Source organism: Syngnathoides biaculeatus, chromosome 22, assembly GCF_019802595.1.
Source record: "Syngnathoides biaculeatus isolate LvHL_M chromosome 22, ASM1980259v1, whole genome shotgun sequence".
In the NCBI taxonomy this organism is placed as follows: Eukaryota; Metazoa; Chordata; class Actinopteri; order Syngnathiformes; family Syngnathidae; genus Syngnathoides; species Syngnathoides biaculeatus.
The window spans coordinates 11,733,835-11,757,278 of NC_084661.1; the positions used below are offsets into that span (position 1 = coordinate 11,733,835).

At 41.0% G+C, this 23,444-nt stretch overlaps 3 protein-coding genes, 1 long non-coding RNA gene and 1 pseudogene across 7 annotated transcripts in view; 3 read left to right on the forward strand and 2 right to left on the reverse strand.

The window, feature by feature from the left end:
• The window catches only part of LOC133495112 (archaemetzincin-2-like), a 30,779-nt gene extending 22,996 nt beyond the window's left edge, over positions 1-7,783 (forward strand). Inside the window, exons 17-18 of one of the 2 annotated variants that reach the window (XR_009793483.1) lie at positions 4,879-4,995; positions 7,763-7,783. The gene's annotated coding sequence lies outside the window, so the exon portion shown is untranslated. Of the gene's footprint in view, positions 1-4,878; positions 4,996-7,762 lie in introns of those variants that run through there. The other variant, XM_061809345.1, reaches the window with a different exon arrangement.
• On the reverse strand, positions 167-12,550 carry LOC133495116 (WD repeat domain phosphoinositide-interacting protein 1-like). The gene is made up of 12 exons (XM_061809352.1): positions 12,123-12,550; positions 11,205-11,287; positions 10,138-10,307; positions 9,169-9,265; positions 8,127-8,224; positions 7,938-8,030; positions 7,795-7,865; positions 5,640-5,747; positions 4,898-5,062; positions 4,699-4,806; positions 3,890-4,029; positions 167-3,759 (listed from the first exon to the last, which is right to left on the reverse strand). The coding sequence occupies exons 1-12, from the start codon at positions 12,203-12,205 to the stop codon at positions 3,647-3,649; spliced, it is 1,329 nt and encodes a 442-aa protein (XP_061665336.1). The 5' UTR covers positions 12,206-12,550; the 3' UTR covers positions 167-3,646.
• LOC133496115 (5S ribosomal RNA) lies at positions 7,180-7,298 on the reverse strand (annotated as a pseudogene).
• Positions 10,315-11,733, forward strand: LOC133495118 (uncharacterized). Its single transcript, XR_009793484.1, has 2 exons — positions 10,315-11,308; positions 11,435-11,733. It is a non-coding gene; the product is annotated as an uncharacterized LOC133495118 (long non-coding RNA).
• A 788-nt stretch (positions 12,551-13,338) lies between the features above and the next one.
• LOC133495955 (cAMP-dependent protein kinase type I-alpha regulatory subunit) lies at positions 13,339-23,386 on the forward strand. Of its 3 annotated transcripts, XM_061811042.1 has the most exons (11): positions 13,348-13,515; positions 15,409-15,617; positions 18,621-18,791; positions 18,864-18,955; positions 19,868-19,929; positions 20,014-20,060; positions 20,207-20,365; positions 20,472-20,532; positions 21,927-22,048; positions 22,140-22,221; positions 22,437-23,386. In XM_061811042.1, the coding sequence occupies exons 2-11, from the start codon at positions 15,444-15,446 to the stop codon at positions 22,607-22,609; spliced, it is 1,143 nt and encodes a 380-aa protein (XP_061667026.1). In that variant the 5' UTR covers positions 13,348-13,515; positions 15,409-15,443; the 3' UTR covers positions 22,610-23,386. The 3 variants fall into 3 exon arrangements, with proteins under 3 accessions (XP_061667025.1, XP_061667024.1, XP_061667026.1); XM_061811041.1 differs by having other exon boundaries at positions 13,339-13,515; positions 15,414-15,617; positions 18,621-18,955; XM_061811040.1 differs by having other exon boundaries at positions 13,341-13,515; positions 18,621-18,955.
• The last annotated feature ends 58 nt before the right edge of the window (positions 23,387-23,444 follow it).

Here is a 23,444-nt window from a genome sequence, read left to right on the forward strand (position 1 = left end):
TTCTCTCACAGTTGACAAGCACCTATGATGAAAATTTCAGACCCCTCCATGATCTCTAAGTGGGAGATCTTGCAATATAGCAGGGTGTTCAAATACTTATTTTCTTCACTGTAATATAAAAATAATACCCAGGGCCAATTGATTCTGAATCTGCTTTATTGATTCTTCATTGTCAGTATGCAACAGTTCAATGTAGTGTTAAAGTGTCTAGACAGCGCCACCTTCAGGCAAAGTTAAATGTTAAACTTTATATACACTTCAACAAAAAGTTTGGGATATCTGGCCTTTGCCCAGGTTTCAGAATGAACCTAAAACGCTGTATATACTTTATAGCTGAACTTAATTTGACCTCGTCGAAACTTTTTAACACACGTCCAACATGTACTTTTTGCACAACTTGCCATTCTCTAACGAGGACCTTGACAGCAAAAATTCACAACCAAACGATCAATAAATATCCGGGTTAAAGTTGCAATAAGAGTCACGGAAAGGCATAGAAGTCAACATCCTTAGAAATGTTAATGGCTCATAGAATCTGCTGTTAAATTCATTGTTAGAGAACAGCTGTGCTAAAAAGCCCCAAAAAATGCGACGCGTGCAACCAAACGTTTTTAAATCAAATTAGATTCAACTATAAACGCTATTTATGCATTTTTAGGTCGATAAGCCAATATTCAGAACTTTTTGTGATTAGTATATATTATATACACATTATACAGACAGTAAAAACAAAATATTCAAAATGTAGTTATGCATGGTCAGTTTGTTTTCATGTGTAATACTTTTTTCCCCATAGTAAAAATAACAATTGTCAACATATTCAGCATCATATGGTAAATAGCCTGGAAATATCGCTGAAATTCAAGGACGTGTCGTGACGCCGTGTTCCATCAAGCGAGTCACATTTAACCCTTGGCTCCTTCGCGCATATACGTATTCTCATTTTACATCGGGGAATATGTAAGTGTCTTTTCGCGTCTACTGCTACCAGAATTAGTATCACAGCTGCGTCGTCAGGTCACATAATACTTCAAACTACGCCCTCGTGTGAAATACTTAATTTGGAGGCGACGGCAACTGAAACTACGAGGCTTTCTTATTTTAAAGAAAGAAAACAAAAACATAAAAATGCCCTTACGGTAGCTCTGAAGATGAAACAGAAAAATGTCACATATTTCAAGCATCCAGACCTTTACATACATGGCAAAAATACACTCTTTGCAAGAAGCCTTTTATGTAGCCATATATATATAAAAAAAAAAAAACCTCATTTTAAGATGAACACAATAACCGCCAATGAGGAGGTTTACACACACTTCCTTTGGTTTGTTTTCAGCAGGATTAGTGTACATAAAAGCTACCTTATTCCCACCACTAACATTTGTGCTATTGGCTGTAACTCGGGTTTGCTGATGAGGTTTATACAATTTATTACAGCATGAATGTCTATTGGGTGAGATTATGGTTTTACCTCAGAATTGTTGAAAAAAAAATGTGTAATATGACTGTCTAGTATACTCAATACTCATTTTGCGCCCTATGACAAAATATAAGTAGAAATGAGGACCACACTGAAAAGGCAAAAAAAGATCTTGAAAAAGTTTCTAGTTTTTTTTCCACATTGTTTCTGAATTACTATTATCAAATCAGATCTCCTGATTTTGTTATTCTTGTAAAATTACGACTTTATTTTAATATTTTTGTCTCATAAAATCTTAAAATGAGAATTTCTTTTTTTTATTTTTATTTTAGCTAGATTCTCTCCAAACTTTTATGAAGTAAAATTGACACGTTATTCTCATAAAACTTTATTCTTAAAATGTTCATGTCAACTTATTCTCATAAAATTACAAACTTCTTTTTAACTTTGTCTTCATATTATGACTCTACTATGGTAAAACAATTTTTTTTCCTCATCAAAACAATTTTATTATTATGAAATTCCAATTTTAATCTTTAAAAATGACGCTATTTTGTGAATATCTGACTTTGGTCTTCTTTTTTTCCCTTATATAGCTATTCTAACAAATTTAAAACACTTTAAATTGTGACTTTCTTCACTCATAAAATGAATACTTAATTTGTGCGAAGTCATATTTTTATTCTCATAAAATAAAGACTATGTGTAACTATTTAATTTTAAAATTACATTATGTGCGTGACATAACATTGCTCACTCAGTCTCTTTAAATTTTGACACTTTATGCTCTCAATATTCTCATTTTATTCTTGTAAATGGATATTTCATTCTCATATTCATTATGGTTATTTTTCTTGTAAACCTAGGACTTTTTTTTATCTCCACTACAACTACTGTACTACTCCCCCCCTCTTTTCAGTGTAGTCCTGAGTCTGGTGCAAAACCACGAGCAGAGCCGCATACAGTACAAGGTCCACTTTTGGGAATGTTGACCCCGTTTCATACATTTTGAGGGCTTATTTCTAAGGTTACGCACTAAGAAGCAGGTTTAGTTGACAACGGATGGCAGGGGTGTCAAACTCATGTTTTTGTCGCGGTCCAGATTGTACTTGCGGTTTCCCTTAGAGCGCCGTTAAGGCTGTGAGACCATAAAAATCCTTAACCGCCTCATCATATTTACACGTGAAATTTATGAACTAGTTTTTGAATCAGAAATCAAGGGTAATGTTTTTTTTTCCAACTATTGTTGTTTGCTAACACAAAAATGCTCGTAATATATCAACGTTTTCATTTATGATATGACAATGTGGAATTTTGGTACAGATTTGAAAAAAAAAAAAAATCACGGAAGTTGATGCATGTGATTTGTCTCCGCGGGCCACATAAAATCACGCGGAGGGCAGGATCGGGCCCCCTGGGCCTTGAGTTTGACACCTGTACTGACCCGAAAGGGGCGTCAAATTCATTTTTGTCTCAGGCCGCATTGTAATGTGTTAGTTATGATTTCCCTCAGATGGACGTCACAAAAGTGAAACCCTATAAATGTTTAATCACCAAATCGTATTACCATTACGCAACAAATTCACTTATGACTAGTTTTGAAATCAGAAGACAAGGATAATATTTTGATCAGGTATTGTTTAAGTTACTGTAGAAAAACAGTTTGGTAACAGTAACTTGCAATTCCTCAACATTATTTTTAGTATTATCTGGAATTTGGGTACAGATTTTAGCAAAAATAATCGCCAAAGTTGAACATGGATTTGCTTTTGTGGGCCACATAAAATAATGTCGCGGGCCGCATTTAGCCCCCGGGCCTTGAGTTTGAGACATATGGCATACACATGGGGTGCTTTTCGCTCATGTGATGATGATGATGATGATGAAGCAATGCCACTCACCAACTGTAATATTATATTATAATATTTTGCAGTGTAATAAGGTAGACTTTGAATGCATCGAAGCAAAAGAATGCGAGATGTTCCCAGTGAGTTACGGTAAATGGCCACTCCTTGTTCACTCGTAGGACTACATAGAATCCAGAACCACCAGGATGGAAGGTCTTGGTGGGATTAGCGCCTCGACCTGTAGGGGTTCTGTGCGGAAGGAGGCGGCGGCTGGTTTTCATACTTTTTTTTTTGTTTTCCTCTCGATTCTCGCTGTGTCGAACAGTGAGGGATCGATGATGCGGGGTTTGGGGTTGGGGGTGGGGATTTGAGAGTTTATCTAGTTACTGACTGGAGGAAATTCGTTCTCGTCATCCAGACACACGGGGCCCTCGGCGAACTCGTGCTCCGGGATCACGTCCCCCTTCTGGGCTCCTCCTTCCTCCGAGTATCCTAGAAATTGGAGAAAGGAGGCAGGCATGACAATGTTGATTGGGGGGGGGGGGGGGGGGGGGTGGTCAGGGTTCGGGTTCTCCGCTAATCCCAAAACAGCATGAAGAGTTTTCGTTTCAGGACAACTCACCCAAGAGCGTGGAAGAGGGGGGCTGGCTGGAAGGGAGCGCCACGGTGGCTGCGTACGATTGGCCGGCGACTTGGTTGGAGACCTCCGCTGGGGTCTCCTCATCCTTGTGTTCCACCTGCTCCTCAGTGCCATCAAACAACCTGCCGGGTTGCAAGCAGACAGAAAGTTAAAGCAGTAACATGTACTCGATTGTCCAAATCGGTCTTTCACGACCTTTATTGCACCAAGGCACATATTTTGTAAATTGGCCCCACTTTCTGAAACTACACCTTTATCTACATATTTCCACCCTTTTTTGTAAATGTTTTCCTACCAACGTTTTGCATCATCCCACTTTTGAACAAAAACATTCCAATAAAAACTTTTAGTTATCATTAGAACCCCCAATGATTTAGAATCTGTTTCACTTTAATACCATAATTCATACCATAATTTTCTGTTACTGCCGTGACTCAGTGATTATTACCATTTTTTTTTTAACCAGTCCTGTTAGCGTGGCGTTAGCATTAGCGTGGCGTTAGCATTAAACTCTCTGTGTACCGTCTTTCTTTGTAAATATCTCGTGTTTCAATGTGGGCACTTGCGGCTTTTACACAGCTGCAGCGTATCTATGTACCAAATGGTATTTCCTTTACAAATGTGCTGGGGGAGGCTTATAACCAGGTGCGCTCTGTAGGCCGGGAATTAGGGTAATATATAAAGAACACAGACCATCTAAAGATGGATCCAGTAAATCATATTAGGAAGCTCAGAAATATGTCTGTATTATTATTATTACTGTTATATTTCTTTTTCCACAAAACACTGACCTGTGTTTTTGGACCATTATGCACTCGCCTCCGTCCTGCGGATCCACATTATAGATGTAAAGATGCCCGTCCGAGGACGCCACCAGCAGGCGAGGCAGCTTCTGAATCCTGCCGTCCAAAAACCCAAAAGCACATACGAACATTTGTATATGATTTTTTTTTTTTTCTTGTCCCCCTTAGAAAACAGGATCGATCTTACGTCGCCAGAGCGCAGATGTTCTTCAGGCCGAACATGTTGAGCCGCACAGTGGCAAAGGCCCGGTCCTGATGCATCATGTCGGACACCTGAGCTGGCAAGTAAGTGCTGGCCGCTGTGAACATTTTGCCCACGTACGCGGACCACGTGGGGGACGCCTCCTCTTGACTAAAAAAAGTCAAAATATTTTTGTTGTTTTAAGTCGTGCAAATTTTTAACAAGTCATATGAGTGAAAGGTTTATAGTCAGAGGAATCTCAGTTGAAACCCAAATACATAAATAAATATAGAACCCCCTGCGTAATCGTGGTTCGGTATTCAAAATTTTGCTTATTTGTGGATATACAGTATATATTTTTTTCACGTATCCTCAATTATTGACCGAAAAACTCACCTATTTTTATTTGTGTTGTCGCCCCATAGCAATAACTCTTGTTTTGGCGCCATCTGCTGGTATCTTGGTGTCGAGGAAGCGTCATTTAGACAAAAGTAGTTTTCCAACGTTTGTACAATATTTTTGTGCTACCCATTGCTTTTTATTTTTTATTATTTCAAAAGTGTATTAAGCTGGGAAAAAAATGCAAGCACCAAATGCGCATGGTCCCTAGCCCCCAAGAATAGTAAGGATTTACTGTACCAGATATTGCACCAAAAAGTTTGCAATACTTTCTTGGAGTTGAGATTTTGTGCTGTTGTTAGTTTTATTTTCTGTTAGTATTTTCATTTATTTATTCTTTTTTTTTTACCTGGGACTGTGCTGCTCCAGCTTGAAGATATGTACTGTCTCTGTGTTGCTGGAGGCACATAGGAACTGGGCGTCAGCGCTGAAGGACAGTGAACTAATACTAACATATCTGAAAATAAGGAGAAATTATTTTATATTTAAAAACAAAAAAAAAACAACAATTGCACCACGTTAAACAGAATTAACATTGATGAGAATGCCTGGATTGTAATTAAATCCACCCCGAATAATATTTTTGTGTTATTTGTGCATCTACTATTTAGATCGCCTCTATCATAAATTGCCACTACAAATATTTATAAATAGCCAATATATTGCCAATACTACTGTCAATATATTGATGTATCCCGAGAAGAACCCTCCCCGTCTATCATAGTACCGCCCCTTTCCTCGACCAATGGCTGCTACAGGTCTGGCCTTAAGTACTTTTTTCAGCTGACCACTAAATGTCAGCTGTTATTCATGCTACCCTTTATATCCTTCACACTTGTACGACAGAACATTTGCGCTTTGAATTACACGTGGGAGGGAGGGCACACTCGAGGGGGTGTAGTTGCCACCGGCCACAACATTGGGGACCCCTGAACTTCTTTTTTTTTTTTTCTTTTCTCAGAAGTCTTTGCACTTTACAGATGTTGTTTATCAGGGCAGCTCGGTGGAAAGGGCGAGACACCCTGGACCAGTTGGCAGCCAATCGGAGTCCACGTAGTATATAAACAAGCAACCATTCACTCTCACTTGAACATCCATGGAGAATTTGGGGTCTTCGTGCATGTTTTTGAATATGACGGGGAAGCTGGGACGCGAGGGGGAGAACATACAAACTCTACAACAAGGTGTGCATGCATTGTCGTAACATGGGCCACCTTGTCTGGAGATGACAGATGTTATCAGTAATTTAGGCCTTTTTAAATAAAGAACTTCATTAATTGTCTTGTGTGGGTGACATAACAATAAAGTACGGAAGCGTATTGCTGCCACACCCCCCCAAAAAAAGTCACTATCACGTTATAACGTGATATGTTTGATGTTGTAATGTGGATGTTTCATGTGATAACATGATATGTTTCACGTTATAATGTGGTTAATTACACGTTGTGTGAATCATTTCATGTTATAACGTGAAAAAAGGTCACTATCACGTTATAACGTGAAATGATTCACATTATATCAATTCATTTCATGTTATAGTGTGAAACTTTCATGTTGTAACATGATATACTCTACATTATAACGTGATAAGAAATTGGATTCATTTCAAAGGGTTGCAACAAGTTGACGCCAACTTTTCAGGTTATAACGTAGAACTTATTTGCTTTTACCGTAATATGTTTCATGTTATAATGTGATAAATTACATGTGGCTTGATTATTTGTCTTGTGTGGGTGACATAACATTAAAGTCTTCTTCTTTTCCTTTCGGCTTGTCCCGTCAGGGGTCGCCACAGCATGTCATCTTAGATGAATGCACATTTGTTTGGCAGAGTTTTTACGCCGGAAGCCGTTCCTGACGGAACCCCTCTGCATTTAGCCGGGGAGAGAAGCTTACAGCACCCGGTATTTCCAGGCGGTCTCCCATCCAAGAACTAACTAGGGTCAAACCCGCTTAGCTTCCGAGATCTGACGAGATCGGGCGTTCTCAGGGTAGCGTGGCTGTAACATTAAAGTACGGAAGCGTATTGCTGCCACACACACACACACAAAAAAAGGTCGCTATTACATTATAACGTGATGTGTTTAACGTTATAATGTGGATGTTACAACATTTCACGTTATAATCTGAAATTCATTATGTTATAACACAAAATGATTCACATTATAACGTGCAATTAACCACATTATAACATGAAACATATCACGTTATAACGACATAGTGACCTTTTTTTGGAGTGTGGCAGCAATACGCTTCCGTATTAAAGCCTCTATATGATGAGAAAAAAAAAGTCCATCCATGTACCAGACCTTCAAAGTTATGAGAGATTCAGTTTTTTGGGGGGAGATTGGTGCCTCAAGGTAGACTGAAAGTAGCCCATGATTACATTTGAACCATTAAATAGAAAATTATTACTTCATTTACACATAAATGAACGATTTATGCTGCTGGTCTTTTGTCTTTTTTTGCCAGTTTACAGCGTCTCCTATAAACTGAACACTCACCTTTTCATCCCTCGCCGGAACTCAAACAGCCTGTGTCCTTCGGGAATGTCGAACACCCTGATAACGGTGCCCTATGGAGCAAAAAAGACATTGGTGGGACGCGCCGCCGGATGCGGAAGAAAACGCCGAAGAGAAGGATTTACCTTTTCCGACGCGCTGGCGAGTTTGGTGCCGGAGCCGTTGAAGGTGAGCGCCGCCAGGGGACTGGCGTGGGCCTGGATCAGCGTCACAGTGCTCTTAACGGAGGCGAAAACAATAACGATGTCAGCACCTTGACGGTTCCCAATCAGATGCGACGTTGCTTTTAGCCGTTATGCCGACTGAGGCCTCACCAAGTTGTTTGCGTCGTACACTGCGATCTCTCCAATAGTGGCGCTGCCCGGGTATGCCAGGAAAGAATTACCGTGGTTGACAGACAGGGCGCAGAGACCTGGGCAGGAAGGAGATAGCGACCTTTTACACCAGGCCTGAGCAAAACATGGTGGCTCGCTCCGATCTTCAATCCGCCACCACCGAGCATTTACATTCTCAAGAGTCGTCTTGTAATATTTGCATACATTTTTTCACTCTATGAATTGGTTCATTTAATTGTTTTTATTTTTTTGTAGAGTTTCTATCCATGTAGGTCATTAGATAACTGGTTAGTTGATTAATTACAAATAATGGTAAAAATATATATTTATATTATAATAGCAATTATGCATTAATTTAGCCATTTTTTCTAACAATTGGTTAATTACATGTATTTTAATTTTTATTCCTTTATCTCATTGGTTTGATTTTTCCAAATGAAATCCAAAAAACGAGTAAAATAAGCTATTTTCCATACACTTCAAACAATTTGTATTTATTTTATGGAAAAAAAATATTGGTTCATCAATTACAGTTACACCTGTTATAAATAATAGTTTAAAATGAGAACTAGCATTATTAAAATAAACCCCCGCTATCCGGGAAACTTACCGACCGAGTCCTGTCGGGAAAAACAAAAAAGCGCCAGTAATTGACGCCCTTTTGTCAAAATATTTACAATTGCGTATATTAATAGTTTGAAATTTAAATATCACACAGCATATGATCTCAAAACAATTTAATAATTTCAAACGAGTTACCAACACAATGAATTAAAAAAAAAAACTAACATTGCACGTGTACAAGCTCCTGCAGCAAAGACTCTCCTGCACCTCCACTCATAACCCAGGCTTAACTTAACTCCTCAATGACATACAAAGATGTTAGTCAATATTCACGTCAACATACTTCCTTGACACTAATCAGCACTTTCCGATCAGCCGGGGCTTCGGCTCCACCTTATAACGTTAATGAAAGCGCATTAAACTATCCCTACCACAATTTGACTTTGTGTTTCCCTACCTGAAGGGTTGGTGGGGGTGTTGAGCAGAGTCTTGAGGAGTTTCATATCTTTGATATTGTGGATGTATATGGACTCCTCCAGGCACACCACAAGTCGCTGTAATGTGACGACAAACGGTGAACACACAACAACCGAGAACTACAATTGGCAAATCCCTGAAAGTGTGAATATACTATAAGATGGAGTAGTCATCCAGACATAAACAGTGGTGCCTGGGTTCTCGACCACAATCTGTTCCAGAAGGTCGGTTGAAAAGTGAAACGTTCGAAAGCCGAAGCGCGTTTTCCCATTATAATGAGTGGAAAATGAAATAATGCGTTCCAAGCCTTAAAAAAAAAAAGTTTTTTAAAGCATTTTTAAACTTTTCCTGATAATAAACTGCATAGTAGAAATACAAATATAGTTTAAATACTTTATATAATTAAATCATTTAAGAAATATATTTATTTTTTGCTTAAAATGTATGCTTTAGTAGTAGAGTACGCTAGGCTGGGAGTGCATTGCCGTATCTGTAATGATTCGGCCCCCAGCGTTGTAAACCTTTTTTTACTAACAAAAATTTAAACAACCAATAATGAGGGGGAAAAAAACAGACAAAGGAAACATTTAACTTGCAACTAGAGGCAGGGTTAATGGAACAAAAGAAAAAAGGAATGCAAAACAACTGTTTCAAATGTATTCGGTGGGGGTGACTCGCCCCTTTTTAACAAAGACAGAATCTAGTCCACGTGTAGAGGAGTGTGTGGTTACATCCTTTCCGTTTTTTTTTTTTTTCCAGGGGTGCGTTCGAAAGCACAATAACAAATCGTTGTGGGTCAGCTGGTCGGGGCATTCGAATACTAATTTTTGTTCGAAAACCAAAGCAAAAAAATCTCAATTTTCCTTCGAAAACCGATTTGTACGAAAACAGAGACGTTCGAAAACCGAGGTACCGCCGTATCTGCCGAGGAATGCTTTGATGATCTTACCTGTCTGTTGAGCCTGACGGAGAGGATGTTGTTGGTGTAGCTGTAGTTGCAGATCTCGGTACCTTTCTTGAAGTGATAGACGTTCATCCGCCGCGGCACCGATTGACTGACCACCACCACCAGGCTGCTGGAGAACAGCCGCTCCACGATGGACACATCGGAGCACTCCACTGGGCGAGAGGAAACGTTGTGGAGCTCGTGTACCGCCAGGTCCAGTAGTGTTTTGAAAACACTTTGTGTGCCATCAAAAGTGAAACTAAGTATTTCTCCTTTGCTCCCTATGGAGCTAAGTAATAACCCAAGTCATCTTCTCTGGTTGTATTCCCTAACATTTGTCATGTCATGTCATTATCCAAGCCACTTATCCTCACTTGGATTGCGGGAAAGCTGGAGCCTATCCCGGCGAGCTTCGGGCCAAAGGCGGACGACGCCCTGAACTGATCGCCAGTCAGTCTTAGGGCAGATACCGGCACCATCACTGAGCGGGAATCGATCCCACGCTGCCCGCACCAAAGGCAGCCGTGTGTACCGCTACACTATCAGTGACTCCACTTCCCCAACATTTATTGTGTGTAAAAAGGTGATTTGTATCGAGTGCTAGTGTGCTAGCCTTTTCTTTAAGCTAATATGTTAGCCAATGCTATCGATCGGCCTCACATGAAGCTGGTTTGTTTGTGTTGAATAATTTATTAAATACATCCGGTTGAGGCGGCACGGTGGATCAGCTGGTCGAGCGTTGGCCTCACAGATTTGAGGACCCGGGTTCGATCCCGGCCCCGCCTGTGTGGAGTTTGCGTGTTCTCCCCGTGCCTGCGTGGGTTTTCTCCGGTCTCCTCCCACATCCCGAAAACATGCAACATTAATTGAACACTCTAAATTGCCCCAAGGTGTGATTGTGAGTGTGGCCGTTTGTCTCCATGTGCCCTGCGATTGGCTGGCAAGCAGTTCAGGGTGTACCCCGCCTCCTGCCCGTCGACAGCCTGGATAGGCTCCACCACTCCTCTTTGTGAAAAACGTGAAATTGTCCGTAGTGCGTATCGTGTGCATGAGGTATGGTATTGTCTCACCTCCCTCATGAATACAGTCCAGTTTGTCCACAGAGGTCACTGAGAAGAGACGGTAGCCAGTCTTGGTGCCCACTGACAGGGAACTAAAGACACCAAAAAAATTAGTAAGTCGACAAACCGTCATTTTTGTTTCCCTGATATGATGTGTGATCCACTCATGTGTCAGACTAGAAATTAAAGCTGTGGCACAGCCTGCAGTACCATCTGTACCCCTCGTTCTATCATTCCAGTCGGTCGGTGATAACAACAACGCTACGGCTCAGGCTGGGCAGGCCACCTGCTAAGTTTTACAACCAGTCCTCGTCAGAGGAACACCTGGAACCCGAACAGACAGTTCTGCTCTAGATACGAAGCGGACTTTAATAATTACTCAAGAGTAAAAATCATGGTTCCGAACATACCTGGGTTTTTAGGTGAGGGTTTGGTTCACATTGTGTGGAATTTTCTCTTTTTTTTAATATCAAAACAATTTTATTTGCTGTTACACTTTGTTGTTGTTTTCCTACTATAAATAAATTTTTGCACATTGTTTTTGGAATTATTTGAAACATAAATAAACCACGACACTTTTACAGTAAATGTGTCGAGAACAGTGTACAGTTCTCTCAAGTGCAGCCATTTTAGTTGTTGATAATGAGAAACTAATATTGAAAATCTTTGCAGTGCACTGGTTTGCCCCATGAATGTTTGCCTTTGCCCCCCCCAACCCCCAAAATGACGAACGACGCCTCTGGTAGGTAGATGAAAGATCAATGATCCTGACAGAAATCGAGGGCCCTAAAATCCAGTTTTGCTCCGGGCCCGGTGGGGAACGTGGGCCAGCTCTGCTCGGTTGCTTATCAAAGCAATTATACAACAAGCAGGTGGGTCAAGGATCTCGTGTTCGTGCAGAGCAAGGAAGGCCCTCGGGTTGCTTACGTGGTGTCCTGGTTAAACGAAGCACAGATGAAGCCCGGGAGCATCTCCGGGCCGCCGCCGTCCGCTTCGACCTGGGAATCCATCCGAGCCGCCGCCAGTTTCACCCCGTCCTTCCGCCGGCTGAGCTCAGAGGCCTCGGGGCTCGGCTCGATCCTCACCGGAGGGCCCCCCCCCACCCCCGCTGCCCGGACTCCAAACGCCACGCTCGCAGTCCTCCGGGAGAGAGGGACGTCCGGAAGGACTACCCCCGGATGGTACGCATGCAAGCACCGACGCCGAACAACGGGCAGACCGCTTTAAACTGTGGATGGGAGGAATGATACTGATCGTGTCGTTTCACGTTGACAAACAACTACGTTAGTGTTCATATGAATATTAACTTCCAGTCTCCATACAGCAAAACAATAACAACTGATGGGAGGATGCGTCACTCTAACGTGCGCTCCGATTGGCTGGCATAATCAAATAAGACCCACCTTCTCGGCGTTTTCGGACGGATGTGCGTTAATGCCTCACCGTGACTTGTCAATCGAACTTGTCACTCGAATAAAGTTTACGTAGCTATCCGCTGATTGGTCCAGCACACGCTCGTGGGACTTTCGGCGTTTTGATTGGCTAGCAGTCCTATCAATCTGTGTACTGAGGGTTCGTGTCACAAGACTCAAACGAAATGCACATAACACGTCAAAGAAGCCAACTATCTTTCAAATCTTTATTTCGTTAAACGAGCTCCCTTTTATAATATCGCTCGCATTGCTCATAGAGTGGGCTGTAAAAGAAATAATAATGTCACAAAAGTGTACACATTATACAGAATACCGTTTAGTATCTAGTTGGAAGCTCAGTATTTAATCATTCTGCCTGACGCTGGACATTTCTGGCAGCTAAACTGGAAGAATAAATATCTAGATTTGTATAGTGACTAATCTTGATTAATAGTGTGAAGAATTTTGTGGCTACACATTGTGAAAAGTGTTCTATGAATATTTTTTTCAACAAAATAAACGTGTTAATTTTTATGCTTAGTTAACGTGAACAAAAAAAATATACATATGAACTACTTTTGCTGAGCAGCCGTAACTTGTAATAGTGTCCGTTAAACAGTTTAAAAAAAAAAAAAATTCCAATTCCAGACGAGCTCCTTGACGTCATTGGCTGGACGCGTCCCCTTTAAGGTTGCCAAGGGTTACGGGCTCACATGTCAGAACGAGGAGAATTGACGTCAGCGAAGGCCGTTGATTGGCTCTCAGCCGTATCCGGTGGGGCAGCGGTCCAGGGCTCGGCAAAAAAAAAGATCGAAGAGAGCACTACCTTGCTAAGGGTTTCAACCGTGACAAATATCAGCCGTCCCGAGTCACTTTCGAAGGGCTCGGTAGGAATATTACTACATCTTGTGAGTGCTCTCATTTCCTTTTCGTCGACGCACGGCTTTGGTGAAATTTGTTTTGTCTTGTCTCGCGTTTGTTTATGATGGAACCCAAGATGGCGTCAACGCAAGAGGGCTTTTGCCTTTACACGGACCTAGCAGGCTGTACATTTAAAAAAAAAAATAAAAAAATCCATAAACGCTCCTTTAGGACTGCAGTTACACACGGCGGATAAAGTAGAACAATTCTCACGGCGGGGTTTTGTCGTCCAATGCAAGATACGCCACTTCACGAAGTGGTCAAAGCTTTCGTTTCGACAAACACTCCTGACCTGGACGTCATTGCAGAGTGCACACGATGTTATTTTCAAAATTCATATTGAGCTTTTATTTCAAATGCGGGATTGCCACCGGTGGTGTTTTTTGCATTGCATCTTAAACTGGAGCATGATTAACAAGGTCATCGAGCATATAAATGATTTATTTTGATTAACGAAGATCATTTTTCATATAAAACCGCGTGTTTATGCAGGATATTTATTTTTACTCTGGAAAATTGGACGTTCTGATTAAATTAGTGAGGGTTAATATCCCTCGGCGTTATTAAACTGTATGATGATAAACTAAATTTCACATTAACTGTTCATCTTTATTTAATTTCACTTTAAAGAAAAGTCAGTGTTCGGATAGAGTTGCCAATTGTCATAATTCAAGTGTATGATAGTAAACTGCGGGTTGTAGCTTCATAACTTCTAGGATTACAGTGGTGCCTTGATTTATGGGTTTACTTCATTCCACGAATGCTCATAATAATTGCAAATCCTCACTTAAGTGAATGGAAATGTCATTACTCAATTCCAACCCCATAAAAAAAAAACTAACACAAAAAATAGATTTTCATAAGAAAAATAGCTCTCTACAGTGTCATACTTTTTCATAATGTACAATAATAGCATGATTAAAATGGAATGAACTAAACAGTTTGTGTAGCGGGAGATCCTTTTGGTGTGATATATGCGTTCATCTGAGATGACACGCTGTGGCGACCCCGAAAGGGACAAGCCGAAAGAAACTTGCTTGCCACCACATGGCAGGTGTTTTTCATTGTGTGTTAGCGAAAAGCTTTAGGAATTTTTGCAAGGCAAAATTATGTGGCGTCATTTTCCTCTTAACTCAAGGGACCTGTATTTATTTTTTTCTTCAAAGTAGAAGTCAACATGAATAAATTGCTTCTGGTTGTTTTGTCTGTCACATTGCATTATTGAGCTATGTGGTATACAGTATTCAGTCAGTATTTAGTGCTTATAATTTGATAACACTATATTTAAATTACACACGTGATTGATAATCTTGCATGCACAGGATGGATGTGGTGTAGGGGGACTTTTTTTTTTTTAAAACACAGGAACTTGTTTCTAAGCACAACAGTTAAGAGGCCTTCCTGTTTGATGTTGGCCAACCACCATTTAAGCTCGATGCATACAGTACATGGCAGAGGTTGCTCATATCATCGCGTGTGGCTTTTCTCAGAAGTGTTTTTCTGCTTGTATGCAAGCACAAACGAGAGGCCCGGCGCAATCTTGTTTTGTGACTTTCGCAAAAATGAGGCATTGTTCGTGACACACTTTCACAGCCACTCGCTGTGATATCAAACTCGACTCGAGGGGATGAAAAACGTCGCGCTCTGAAGTCAGACATCATATGACTGGCTAAACAACACCAAACATCTCTGGCTTCCCGCTCTGGTTCTTTCTCTCATGTTCTTGTTATGTTTGTCCAGTTCTCATATTCTCACACACAAACCTCAAGTGCCACATCCCTCATTTAATAATCCTGCAACTTCTCATGGCATTGAGAAAATCTCATCTGTTCCCCCCCCGCCCCCCCTCTTCCTGTTGGCGCTCTCTCCCGCTTCCCAAGGTTAGAGGTCTTAGAGCAAGGTTGCGGTTGTCGTCATGGCTTCTGGAAGCACGAGCAGCGAAGAGGAGCGCAGCCTGAGGGAATGCGAGCAGTACGTGCAGAAACACAACATTCAGCAGCTGCTGAAGGACTGCATTGTCCAGCTCTGCACCTCCAGGCCCGACCGGCCCATGGCCTTCCTCAGGGAGTATTTTGAGAGGCTCGAGAAGGTGCGTGCGTGCACATTTTGGTACATTATTGCCCGCCGAACAGAAATGTAGTTGTTACAAAGTTAATACTAGCATTTTGTGTTGCAGTTTTTTTTTCTTTTAACAGCCTCAAAATTTCATGTTTATACTCATTACACATCCTTATCTTATCGGATGAAGGCCTACGAACAGTCAATTCATTCAGGGATGAGAATTTTCCGCGGATTCATGGAATTCTGAGTTTTTTCAGCTGAAAATGTCATTTTTGTGAAACGTGTAAATCCGTAGAGAAAATAATTTTTTCGGGGGGGTCGGTGTGGCTTGACGCGTGGCGAGGCTGCGATCAAGACCGGCTGCCAGCATCTATCGGAAATGCTTGTCGTGCAATTAGTCATAGCTCTGATAGCAAAAAACGGCATTGCTATCTGTTTGCGTCAAATTTGGTGTTCATAATAACAACAAAATTCCGGTTTCCAGCAGAATTTTGGCGGTATTTCATCGGTATTTTCACTCTGATGTTAAGATTTCAAAGAGAAGCGTAGCATAGTTATAACTTATAGATATACGTACGCATGTTATCGAGTGGTCTGCAAGTTTGCCAGTGTGGCGAAAGTCTTGGAGCGAAAAGTGGAAGATCGTGCCAGGGAAATTGATTAAAAACCACGGGGGCAAAAAACTGTTTCAGATGGGCGTGGCTTGAAAAAAAGTATAACCATGCAGATAGGAACGAAAACTGTATCAACATGTTTAACCGAACACATACAAAAAGTGGACGTTCCCGGCAAAGTGCTGTGTGTTCCGATATGATCAATTATGGAAGCTGAGGAGCAAAAAAAATATTCAGGAGCATATCCAAACCAGGAAACGGAAAGGTAAGTGGGAGGTGAATTTCTCAAATATTATATAATTGACAACTGTTAAAACGATTAGGCCTATCTGTAGCTATATATATATATATATATATCTATATAGATATATATATATATCTATAGATATATATATATATAGATATATATATATCTATAGATATATAGATATATATATATCTATAGATATATAGATATATATATATCTATAGATATATAGATATATATATATCTATAGATATATAGATATATATATATCTATAGATATATAGATATATATATATCTATAGATATATAGATATATATATATCTATATATAGAGATATATATATATCTATATATATCTATATATAGAGATATCTCTATATATATATATAGATATCTATATATATATAGATATCTATATATAGATATATATCTATATATAGATATATATATCTATATATAGAGATATCTCTATATAGATATATATATATATATAATATATATATATATAGATATATATCTATATATATATAGATAGATATATATCTATATATATATATAGATATATATCTATATATATATATAGATATATATCTATATAGATATATAGATATATATATATAGATAGATATGTATAGATATATATATATATAAACAAATTAGTTGTGTACTTATTTCGAGGGGCCCTGTAGCTCAGTGGTTAGAGCACTGGTTTGATAAACCAGGGGTTGTGGGTTCGTATCCCACTGGGGCCTCCACTCCCTGAGAAGGGTTGCGTCAGGAAGGGCATCCGGCGTAAAAATTGTGCCAAACATATGTGCGTTCATCTGAGATGACACGCTGTGGCGACCCCGAAAGGGACAAGCCGAAAGAAACTACTAGTTGTGTACTTATTTCTGAAGTACAATTTGTAAGTGCAGTAGTAGCTTATTTGATATAAATTTCACCCAGTCTACATTTTTATGTATGTTAAGTTTGGCAAAATTATTTTTGGTTGTTTGGACTCATTTTAAGTTTTCAAAATGTTATGATTGCCCTGTATTTACACTTTTAGAAGTGACCAGAAGTCACCATTTAACCGTGTTTTATAAAAAATGTTTGCGGTGAAGGCAGACATTTTCAGTGTTTTTTCCAAATTGGTCATTCTCATCCCTGTTTCTCAGTTATGGGGGTGTGCACAATTATTCAATCAAAAATCTGTTGTTTGTTTATACTCCCACTCCAATTCACCCCTCCGTGGATATTGCGCAATCCGCGTCACTGACCAATCAGAGGCCAGAGATCTGCATAAACCAAAGCCCGTTTTTCTCAGACATTGCATGGTCCAGTATAGGTTTAGTTAGCGTTTTATCCCGTATTTGGGTTATTTAACAAAAAACATGGTTAAGAGGTGAAGTCACGGACTTTGTAATAGTGACGACAGGTATCCTGAAAGGCTAGTTGGTGGAGTTCGATTCGTACCCTTTCCAAAACCGAAGACCCAGTGCGAAAAATGCCTTTGATGGATCAAACTTTGTGGAAGACCGCATCATCAACTAAATCCATCTAATTTCAACCGGAACACATATGTTTACACGAAGATATGCCCTATATTTGATTTTCAATCCATGTCTCGTATAAATGAATTCGAAGTTCTTCGCTAGCATAACACCACTACGTGTGAACGATTGACACACTTATTCTTTGTCGAGCGATATTTAGCGATGATCGGACTGCACAAACGTATTGATTTCTTGCTGGCTCGCGGCCGAAAGTTAACCAGACTGCGTTTGCACGAAGATATGCCCTAAATTTGATTTTTAATACACGTCTCGTATAAATGAATGAGACGTTCTCCGCTAGCATAACACCGCTACGTGTGAATGATTGAATGAAATCAGAAGCATGGCGTCTCTCTCAGTTAAGAATGCATTGTATTTAGAATCTATAATATATCGTTGATTTGAATGAAATCAGAAGCATGGAGTCTGTCTCAGTTCAGAATGTATTGTATTGTATTTGCCATTTTTACTGTTTGTCTTACGTGAGCGCACGTGGCGTGACGTCACTTCAGGAGGCGTGGTTAAGTGCCCTCTACGGAGGGGTCAATTGATTGTAATCCAGTTCTCTCCCAAATTTGCAATAAAGATCGTTTCGACACACCTCGGACTGTTGTGTCCTGCCTTCCCACCAGGAGGAGGCCAAGCAGATCCAGAACCAGCAGAAGGCCAGCAGTTCGCGCTCCGACTCCCGCGACGAGGAGGTGTCCCCGCCCATGAACCCTGTGGTGAAGGGTCGCAGGCGGAGGGGAGCCTTCAGCGCTGAGGTTTACACGGAGGAAGATGCCGCCTCCTACGTCAGAAAGGTACACACACGTTCGGTGAGGTTCTTTTTAAGCGGGTCCTTGATACCATTGTCCCCTCTGTCCTTCCTTCAGGTCATCCCGAAGGACTACAAGACGATGGCTGCCTTAGCTAAAGCAATCGAAAAGAACGTGCTTTTCTCTCACCTGGATGACAACGAGAGGAGGTATCCGACTTGAACTTGAGTTGCCTTCTACAGCAAAAGGTTCTAAAATATTTGGCCTTGCAGTGAAAGTTTATTTCCCTTCTTAATCGTAAGGCCAGTTGATCATAATAACCCCGTGCAACCCTAAATGTCGTCTAAATTCAGTGTTAAGAAGGTAGCCAATCCAGTTACGCTTTCTTGGTCACGTGACGTCGCATGCTATGAAAGCGTAACTGGATTGGCTGCTGCCTCGACACAGAATTTCAGGCAGCGAATTGTAGCCAGTTGAATCTCAGGAGAGTGAAAATATTGCGTTTGGATTTTAAAGGTTAATTTTTTATTTTTTTTTTTTTTTTTTTTTTTTTTTTTTTTTACCTGGCGAATTTGTTAACACTGAAATACAGCTATTTAAAATCACTTTGAAATAACAATGCAAATTTTTCAACCTTTCATTTTCAGTGGCATTTTTAATTCAAATCCTGGTGGCACATATTTACTTCCATATTTGGGGACCATAAATAATATTTCTGACACTTCGTGTGAATGATCATCCCAAAAAAAAAAAAAAAAAACAACTTAAAAACATCTTTTCACTGTTTCTGTGCCGAGGCCAAAGTCTTGTGTAATATTGCTTATAAGTATTGCTTTGGCACCATTTGTTGCATCTTGTTGCCAAGGAACTAAGTAGAAGTGCGAAGAGGAGCTTCATGGCATTTGTCATATTGAAAATAGTGCTTTGCCACTGTTTTGTTGGCAATTATCAACTTTTTTTTGAAGGGTTGAGGGCATCTATAACTTGCTCGGTCCCTTGGAGGAACATCATTGCAAATTATTTTTCAGACCCCCCAAGCTCCATCTCGCTGACTCTCGTTTGTGAACTGCTGTTCTAAAACTTTGGTCAACTCCGGCTAACTCTCAAACGTGTCTTCGCAGTGACATATTTGACGCCATGTTTCCTGTCACCTACATCGCCGGGGAGACCGTTATTTTGCAGGGTAAGATTGCTATGACAAAAATGACAAAATTTCGAATCGAAGCACGCCCGTCTATGAGTCTGACTTGCTATCGTATGTCCACAGGTGACGAGGGTGACAATTTCTACGTTATTGATCAAGGGGAGATGGACGTGAGTATCTCTTGATTTCTGATTAGTGGCAAATCTTGCACCCTGCAAAAAAATATATTCACACAAACAGGAAGTGTTTTTTTTTTTTTTTTTTTTTTAAAGGCAGGCCTCCGCTACTAATATTATCCTCGTCTTCAATTGCACAGGTGTACGTGAACAACGAATGGGTCACCAGCATCGGCGAAGGCGGCAGCTTCGGCGAGCTGGCGCTGATATACGGTACCCCGAGGGCCGCCACCGTCAGAGCCAAGACCAACGTCAAGCTGTGGGGCATCGACAGAGACAGCTACAGGAGAATACTCATGGTGAGGAGACGTCAGCATGTTGTACAGACGACGACGCCTCGGGACAAATTCAATTGATTGCTAAGAAGATTAACAAAGCCGTGCTTGTTTTTTTTTTTTAATGCAGGGAAGCACTTTAAGGAAGAGGAAGATGTATGAGGAATTCCTTAGGAAAGTTTCCATTTTAGGTAAGTTTTTGCCTCGACTGTCTCTGTTAAGATCAGATTTTATGCATCGCCTAGAACAGTGAGTCTCACGATATGAAAACTATGCTATAAAACTACTAAACTATAAAAAAAAAATACTTGGGTCTCCAAGTGTCACCATCATGACCAACAAGAAAGCAAAATGTTTTATATCCAAAAAGTGTATTCAATAATATTCTAAGCCACTTCAACATGATTCACGCTTAGAACATCAATATTGTGTTTATCCATCCATCTTCTGCACCACTTATCCTCACAAGGGTCACGGACGTGCTGGATCCTATCCCAGCTATCTTTGGGCAAGAGGCAGGGTACACCCTGAATCGGTCGCCAGCCAATCGCCAGGCACACATAAAGAAACACCCATTTGCACTCAAATTCACACATATGGGCAATTTAGGTTCTCCAATAACCGTAATTTCCGCGACTTTTTTCACACGATTTCAACCCTGCAGTTAATTTGCGCGTTTTTTTTTCTAACGGCCACAAGGGGGCACTCGAGCGGAAAAGGTAAGAGTGAGACCGGTGGAATATATGTGCCGAGGAAGTGATTTTTACAGGTCCAGCCCTGTTAGCGCTGCACTAGCGTGTTACTGCCATGTCTCGGTGATTTTTACCAGTATTTTTATTTTTATTTTTTTAAACCGGTGTGGTCTGAGCGCTCCCGCTGCTGAAAAGTCTTCTTGTGCTTAATGCGCACGCACGTACATTGATACGCATGCGCGTATATTTTGTAAACCTCCGGCCAGTTCTGTAAACATCCGCATCCATGCTTCAACGCGTGCTATTCGACAACTTGTCGCCAAGTGTTCATGTTCGCTATGGACGAACACAGCAGACGTACAGATATGTGTATACATTTGTTTTAAGGTTAGGTTAGGGTTACAGTTAGGCTATAACGTATATGTTAGCCCGCTTTATGGAGAAGAAGGGGAACGATGAGAGCAGGGGATTTCCCAGTAACCGTCTACTACCTACCCAAAGTTCCCCTGTTAGTAGCGCATGCGCATTAATAACAAGGCGACTTTTCAGCACGGGGGAGCGATCAGACCGTCACACCGGCCCCGTCGGCGCGGCGCTAGCTTTGTGTGTGAGCAAGATGTGCTAAACAGTCGGTTACCGTGCCGCCACGTAAATGTGCAAAACTACATACTTAAATAATGACTCAATACAAATGTACTGGTTATGAAATTATTTTTATCCCAACCAAAGTTTAAAAAGAAACGTTCTTGAAAAATAAATGCAAATGTGTTGGACTAAAAAGTTGAACACAAGTGAAATGAAGAAAAGCAAAACTAGTAATGAGTTGACTTTTTTTTTTTTTTTTAATTTGACCTTATTATGGCGCCGTGTCCCTTTTGCTCTCGTCCGCTCAGAATCTTTGGACAAGTGGGAGCGCCTGACCGTCGCCGACGCGCTGGAGCCGGTCCAGTTTGAGGACGGCCAGAAGATTGTAGTGCAGGGAGAACCTGGAGATGAGTTCTTCATCATTTTGGAGGTAAAGGCCGGAACCAGAGGAATATGGACGAGAGACTCGGCAAACTCAGTCGCCGCGAGGCGTTGTCAAAATTGCACTCTGCATCTTTCAGGGTTCTGCTGCGGTGTTGCAGCGTCGCTCGGAGAACGAAGAGTTTGTCGAAGTGGGGAGATTAGGACCATCGGACTACTTTGGTACGTGTTTGTTCACATTATGGATACTTGCTACTTCATTTTGGACAAATTTATTCGATTTTTTTTTTTTTTTTTTTTTACACTGCAGTCTGGATTGGGCTTGCATCTGGTTATGAGAAAAGTTGTCGTAGCATTTCTAAAGTGGCCAAATTCCGGTCAGAATCCGTTTGGGTTACAGCTGACGTTGATTTGTGTCGCCGGTCCGCTTCGCCCAGGTGAGATCGCTCTGCTGATGAACCGCCCCCGCGCCGCCACGGTGGTGGCCCGCGGCCCCCTCAAGTGCGTCAAGCTGGACCGGCCTCGCTTCGAGCGCGTCCTGGGCCCGTGCTCGGACATCCTCAAACGCAACATCCAACAGTACAACAGCTTTGTGTCGCTTTCAGTCTGAAGGAGCTCGCGTTCTTTCTACCCCCCCACACCCCCTTCCCCTTCTTTTGCTCCGTTTAGACCCGTCCCTAACCCAGACCACCGCAATTTGCTTTCTGCCACTTTCCCACCCTCTTCCCCTCCCTCCTCTTGAGTTTCCCCTCTTTTCTTTCGTGGTTGCCACCCCCCCCCACCCGTCACCCAGGGGTGACTTTTAGCCGTTCACCAGCGCTTGTAACCAGCTGCTGTAACGTTAACCGTGTAGGCACAGTTGCACCACGCTACTTCTGTCATATATCTGCTGGTTCCTCTTTGTTTTGATTTTTTTTTTTTTGTTGTTGTTGCAAGAACGCAAAGCAAGATTTGTTGTGAGATCCGAGCGCTCAGAGACAGGACAATCAAAAAAACCTCCCACGCAGTCCCATTTAGACATCACGAGCGTAGACCAAAATCTCGTCAGTTCGAAGTCGCGGCTTTTTTTTTTTTTTTTTTTTTTTGCAATTTTTTCCCAGCAGTCGTTTGAGACTCCGTCGAAAAGTTCATTTTTAGCGTGTTAGCTTCCAGGCTGGTGCAAAATGTTTCATACAAGGTGAGTTGAATTGTTACCTGCTATTTGAAGCGCTGAAAGATTTTTTTTTTTTTTTTCCCCTCCCAAACTTTTCTGGTCCTAATCTGTAGAACACCTCTACAAGAACTGCCTTGAAGAGATGAATTTAAAAATATATATAAAAGGGGAACAAACCCAAAAGTATTGTGTATTTCAGTATTCAGTTTTTTTTTTTTTTTTTTTAAGTCAAAACCGAATAACTTGGTCACTTATGTTACGGTTTGTAATCGAAAGGTTGAAGTTAGGACGC